Source organism: Nymphaea colorata, chromosome 1 (assembly GCF_008831285.2).
Source record: "Nymphaea colorata isolate Beijing-Zhang1983 chromosome 1, ASM883128v2, whole genome shotgun sequence".
NCBI lineage: Eukaryota > Viridiplantae > Streptophyta > Magnoliopsida > Nymphaeales > Nymphaeaceae > Nymphaea > Nymphaea colorata.
Genome location: NC_045138.2, coordinates 36,012,676 through 36,018,967, shown reverse-complemented (window position 1 = coordinate 36,018,967; position 6,292 = coordinate 36,012,676). Strand labels below are relative to the sequence as shown.

The 6,292-nt window shown below is 41.9% G+C and overlaps 1 protein-coding gene across 6 annotated transcripts; it reads left to right on the top strand.

Annotated features, from left to right (window-relative positions):
• The first annotated feature begins 652 nt into the window (after nt 1-652).
• Nucleotides 653-4,767, top strand: LOC116245857 (RINT1-like protein MAG2). 6 transcript variants are annotated; one of them, XR_007572343.1, is made up of 6 exons: nt 654-1,115; nt 1,387-1,494; nt 1,642-1,760; nt 1,836-3,853; nt 3,974-4,213; nt 4,309-4,767. XR_007572343.1 is itself a non-coding variant. In XM_031617441.2 (4 exons), the coding sequence occupies exons 1-4, from the start codon at nt 821-823 to the stop codon at nt 3,783-3,785; spliced, it is 2,472 nt and encodes an 823-aa protein (XP_031473301.1). In that variant the 5' UTR covers nt 653-820; the 3' UTR covers nt 3,786-4,767. The 6 variants fall into 6 exon arrangements, 1 of the variants encoding a protein (XP_031473301.1); XR_007572342.1 differs by having other exon boundaries at nt 3,974-4,248; nt 4,323-4,767; XR_007572344.1 differs by having other exon boundaries at nt 3,974-4,248.
• Nucleotides 4,768-6,292: the final 1,525 nt, after the last annotated feature.

Below are 6,292 nucleotides of genomic sequence, written 5' to 3'. Positions count from 1 at the left end.
TTTCTTTTTGGTTTTTCCGTTGATTCTACGTTTAGATTTATTAATGACGTTGGTATGGAAGCGAATGAGAGACCTTGCAAAACTCTTTTGGTAAGTCGGCTGAACGCTGCGGTCATTCCATTGTTCTTAGGCCTCATTCGGCTCTTGGAAAATTATTTGGAGACAGAAAATAAAAAATTGTTCACTTATTGTTTGTCTATTTATGATGCCATAATCTGATAATCATGACCGAGGATTATCATGTCAATGGATATGGGAATGGTCCCAATCGTGATCTAGTTTGGTAGAAATTGCCTTCGGTTCAAGAGAATATTAACGCAAACTGGATTTGTAAGATCTGATCGATGGATTGGCGTGCGAAGATTTGGACAAAGTTTATACTCTACTGAGAAAAAAGAAAGTTTAAAGTCAGTAAATGTCTTAAAAGTAAAACTCATAACGTGCAATGAACCATCTCATAAACGTAGGGAGTAAAACTTGTGACTGGTGAGCGATACTTAGTCGACCACGATATTTACAAGTTTATCTGCAACGTGTATTTGCTTTTCCTGTTTGGGTCCCAAAAAGAAAGGGTAATTAGGTCATATTGGGTGGAGGTTTCCGCGCCCACCGTCATTCGCATGTTTACGCCCAACGACAACAAAGCCCCTTTGGAACCTTCAAAATTTTTCGTAGTTTATGCCTTCAAAAATAGGAATAAGGAACAAAGATTCCAGGGTTTTGTGGTTTCCTCTTCGATCTTGAGGGTTCTCGACCCTTTGTAGGGAGACGGAGAAAGTGTTCGGCACTTCTCTTCCAACTGTCTCGATTGAGACGAAGGATGTTGGGTAAACCTATGATACAAATGGAAGATGGTGTCGTTCCTCTTCCTGCAGAGGTCTCCCCAGCTTCGAAGACATTCTTGGATTCTAAGTTCGTTATTCAGGGTGATCTTGCTAAGGCCTCGGCCCTGGCCATCAGATTGGAGAATGACTGCTTGGGGTTTGAGCGCGACATTCTTGATCTGAGAAGAAAGCTAGCAGCGGCGATATCGTCGTGGAATTCTCATTCTCTTAAGTTGGGGTTACTTCTATGCGATGTCAACGCGAACTTGAACGATTTTGATGGTTGCCCAGGTAAGCTTTTGATGTCGGCAGCTCTGGACGTACGAATTTGTGTTGCAGGATTAGCGCTTTTGCGCTATCAGAGTAATTGTTTGCTTTTAGATCATTATTATTGTTGTTTTTATTGTTGTTACTGATATGAATGGGGTAACTTAAGATGTTCCTTTGGAACTTTGCTCGGCGATAGTCAATTACTATGTCTTAGTGATATGAATATTTGGGGACGTTGATACTGTATCTTAGTGACACGAGTGATTTAATTCTGTTGAACTGTGCGGTGTAGATGGGACGGATGATGCGAAGCTGGGGAGGATCCAGAATATCTTAGTCGTGGAATTACCCTTGCTTGCTGAACAGATCAGGAGAATTGATGCCATTCAGATTTATGCTGGTGATTCCTCAATTTCTGCAGGAACTTCATTTTGTTACTATTTTATTTTCGTGTCTAAAGTTCATGATCTAATATGGTGACATGATAATTAATCACACCAAGCTCCATTCCCTGCCATAACTCTGTCCATTTTTTCTGCATTTCCAGAGACCACCTTGAAGTTGGAAGCTCTCGTGGGAGACCTTGAAGATACGCTACGTCTGATCTTGACAAAAAGGTGTATGAATCGGATCCCCATGAATCTTGCAAATGCAGCTAGTCCAGATGTGAGACTAATGGAAATGAGATTTTATTCTTAAACTGCTATCTACTGTTGACTTTGAGAAATTTGTTAACTGCAGGATATTGATTGGAAGCTGGAAAAGTTGCATTCATCTGTAGATATTTTGTCGAAGATAGAGGATATTGTATGCCAACTTGCAGAAACAAGGCCTCAATGGGCAAATCTTGTCCGAGCTGTTGATTTGAGGGTTGACAAGGTGTTGGCTGTCTTGAGGCCACAATCTATTGTTGATCATCGTGTAATCCTTGCAGAACTAGGGTGGCCTCCTCCGCTTGTCACAACAAATTCTGACAGGGGAAGGAACTGTGATTTGCTTAACCCACTAGCTGTAGTGGATGGAATTACAAAGGAGAGGTACTCGAAAAACTTTCTTTCACTATGTGTGTTTCAGCAGTTAACTGTGAAGCGGCAAAACCGGTTTGACAATTCTTGCCCAAAAAGTCTCGATCATCGCCTCTGGACAATTGATGAATTAGTCTCTCCTATTGCTTCAAGAGCAGAACAGCACTTCTTAAAGTGGACTGATGAACCGGACTTCATCTTTGCTCTTGCCTACAAGATTACTCGGGATTTTGTTGATGGAATTGAGGAGCTCTTGCAGCCGCTCATTGATAAAGCAAGGCTGTTGGCTTTCAGTGCCAGGGAAGCATGGATACGGACCATGGCAGACATGTTCTCAAGTTACGTGAAGAAACATATGATGCCTGTTCTTGCTAGCAAATACCAAGTCGGCAGTGAGATCATTGAGGTGAAAACGTCATTTCTCCACATGATCGATTTGATGATTTCCTTTGACAAAAAAATTCAAGCACTTCTGGACCCAATGGTTTTAAAGCCTTTTGAAACAGCTTGGGAAAACACCGTGCCTCCTATGTCATTTATAATATCAATAATGAGCATATTTTCTGATCACACAGATTGGTTCCACGTGTGGATGGAGATAGAATTGAATGATGCTGAAGAAAAGCTGAATACAGGGATGAAAGAGGAGAGTGCTTGGTTGATTAATGTCAAACATGGGGATGACTTGGACATTAAGAAAGTTTTTGAGTCACCTGATTGCTGGACTAGGGAAGAAAACAAAACTCCAAAAATTGCTTCGGCTGTAATGGGTATCATGTGGTCCATAATTCAACGATGCCAATCTTTGCCCATTATGACAATGCAGGTTCAGTTTATTAGATCAACTGCATCCCAAATCTTATTGCAATTTGTTGATGTCCTGTGGCAGCAATGTGAAGAACTTGAGATATCAGACGCGATGGTTGACTGCAGTGGCTTGATCAAGGTTGTTCAATCTATCAATGCTGCTCGATACTGTGAAACAGTATTGGAGACATGGTGCGATGGCATACATTTCTTAGAAATGAGAGTGGCTGAAGTTCTTCGCGATCGACCAAAGGGCACTTCAGATTCACATGGTTGTATTTTTGAGCATGAGTTGGATGAATTGAAGACGTTTGAGACCGAATGGCTGGCTGAGATAATGGCATTTCTTCTTCGCCAATTTGACTACTTGAGCTGTGGCTATTTTCGAAGAAAAGACCAATGGGAGCATGTGGAGGAAACAGATGATACTGATCAAGTCTCAACTTTATCTGCAGCTTTTCTTGCTACGCTTGACGCCCTTCAAATGGGGCTTGCCTATTTCTGCACGAACTTAAACTTGAAAGACTTCGTTGATCTCTGGCGAAGCGTTGCCAATGGGTTGGACCATTTTATATTTAGCAACATTCCTCTCGGCAATGTGAAATTCTCCAGCCTTGGAGTAAAGCAGTTTGGTGTAGACATGAAAGCATTATTTTGCATTTTTAAGCCTTATTGTGATCGCCCTGAGGCATTCTTTCCATGCACAAACGATTCTATCCGGCTGCTATCTATGCTGGAACAAGAAGCAAAACATATAGAAGTTCTGGCTGACAGAGAAAAGCGAGAATATCTGCGAAGCCATGGTGTAACCCACATTTCAGCAGCACAAGCATGTAAAATATTAAGGAATAGATATTAGAGAACAGTTTTCCTCAGAGAGTAAAGAAAATATAACCTCCGCATCTGACACATGAATGATAAATCCAGGCACGTTTCTTCTTATCCCATTTCCTATTTGTTTTTTGGTAGCATATATCAGCAGACTTCTCAAAATTCCGAACCGTTACAGTCAAAAGTTATTATTAGGATCTATTATGCTTGATGCAGGGCATTTTTCGTGGTGGTTGTTTCAGCAATAGCTTTCTAGAATTCATCCTGCCAAAGAGAAGTTTTATCAATCTTCCACTTTTTATCTGATTTGATGTTTGTATGAATAGAAATGATTATTGGCTTTTCTGCATCAAAAATACAGGTTGCGGCCTTTTCAACTCCTGTTGCATGTGTATACGTAAACAGCGAACCCCCATGGAATGATCTTCCAGTTACGTTGTACTGGAGCATGATAATGTTTGTACACCACAAAGAATTTTCTGATGTGCTATGTAAGTTTTTACTGTAACCCTGTAATCCAAACCCCCGCTTATTATTTTTGCTATTTACAGCTTCAAACCTGTAGCTATGTCACGACGACACGCCTGGAGGGCAACACACACGTCGAAATGGTTGGAACCTGGACATAGGTGCTTGTGTGGGACACAGTTTGGACACGGTGAAGACTGATGGTGACTCGTAATGCATGTTGCATGGCTCCCGTTTTGCATCTTATGGGCAGTGCTGCTTCAAAGATAGGAAATTGGATGTCGACTCGGAATAGAAGCCAAAACGTCATGCTCATTCGTTGCCATCTTGTCTGTGTTTTTGGTTCCAAAAGCCGGATGATTTTGGTTGGTTAGTAAAAAATTCGTCCTTGAGTGAAGAAGCATTGTTGCCCGGTTACACGTTCTTAGAATCTTAGGGGTATTTGGTCGTGTTTGTTGAACCATCCGAATGCTATTCTTTATTACGCGGCTGTGGATGCGGTTTGGTTTAACACGAGTTTCGTGACTACGGGTTTGCATTTTCTTCTTTCTTTTATTTTGGTTCTCTTTGTGGGAGGAAGGTGGAGCTTGTGATACGAGAACCACTTGCCAAATTTCTACATTCCCTTTTATCGGACCTTCCCATGACGTTCCATCTGTCCACTGGATCGTAACTCCACGTCTGTTCTCTGAGACAGTAAACCGCAGTGTGAAATTACTGCCACTGGTGGCTACGTGGTTTGGTGATGTTCACCGCTCACCTTTATTTAATGGGTAGAACTTGTCGCCCGTTACTTTTTCATTGATTCTTCGTTCATTCAGACTCCCCACAGGATCCCCACTAGAACACGCTCATATCAGAAATGGCTATCGTTTTGTCTTTCTGGAAAGATTGCAAGTTAGAAAAGATTAGGTTTTTTAAAAGAAAAAGAAACGAATTGGATGTGTTTCTGCGAGATAACATGCCTGCGCTCCTTTTCCCTGTCATTAGGCAGCTCTTAGTCTTCATCCAATTCAGTTGATGCAAGTTGCAAGACAGAAAGACCACCAATCACTTGGCTCGGTCTAAGCAAACTAAGAGATTGTTTGATTGCGCAAAGGTGGTGTTCCTGCATTGGGGGGCCCGGACACACTAACACTGGACAGAAATCCAAGAATGTGTGTGTGCATTCCTTGCGTTTCACTTTCAGTGGTTTAGCTTGTTTGGTCGTGCAAACATGGTGTTCCACCAATGAGGGGGCCATATACAAACACTGGACAAAAATCTGTTGGACGTGCCTGTGTACTCTTTACATTTCAAATTCAGTGGTTTATGCATTGCATTCCACCAGATGCAAACACAGTTCCCCACTATGCAAAAACCAGTTAGATCAGCCAGTGGCATGATGTTCCATCCTTGAAAAGCGCAGCAAAGGGAGAACTCTTGTTCCTGGTGTTTAAGAAGACAAAATTTTACGTAAACCTTAACCTCATGTCACTGTTTGATGGTTGTCTTCTCTATTTCTTGTTCATGTCATCTCAAAAAAAAGAGTCTTCCAACATCTCGTTCTCCCTAGTGGAAGCGCACTCGTCAAATATCGAAAGAGAGAGAACGAGAGAGAGGGAGCGTCTTCCCCATGATGACCATTGTTCACCATCTATGGACCTCTTCAACGATGGTATGTAGCACGTACATTAGTAGTAAGTTGTGTTTGCGCAAAGCCAAAGATGTGGATGTGAATGAACCGGGCATTACCTTTTTCTAGTAAAGGCATGGTTGAGATTTCAATGGCCAAAGACCCAGGCAAGCAGTATGCATCTTGTTGAAGTTTGCAGTAAAAGCATTGACTCCATCATCTCCGCGAGTTTCCCATGTCTATGTACCCTCTAACTAAGCAAAAATACCTGCAACAATTCAAACAAACCATTTCATTAAGTTCTACCATATAGCAATTGCTACATAACTATATATGCACAACAGGCCTGCACCAAAAACTGGTCCAAATATTGTGGCAAGAAACCGCACTAAAATGCATGTCTCAGGTCGCATGTTGAGAGAGAGAGAGAGAGGCCAGGGGCGGGGGGTGGG

Excerpts from the sequence above, each read along its gene's own strand:
- LOC116245857 (XM_031617441.2), top strand. The coding sequence starts at position 821 with ATGTTGGGTAAACCTATGATACAAATGGAAGATGGTGTCGTTCCTCTT. Across the intron at positions 1,495-1,641 it reads TGCCATTCAGATTTATGCTG|AGACCACCTTGAAGTTGGAA; the intron begins GTGATTCCTCAA and ends CTGCATTTCCAG. Across the intron at positions 1,761-1,835 it reads CAAATGCAGCTAGTCCAGAT|GATATTGATTGGAAGCTGGA; the intron begins GTGAGACTAATG and ends TGTTAACTGCAG.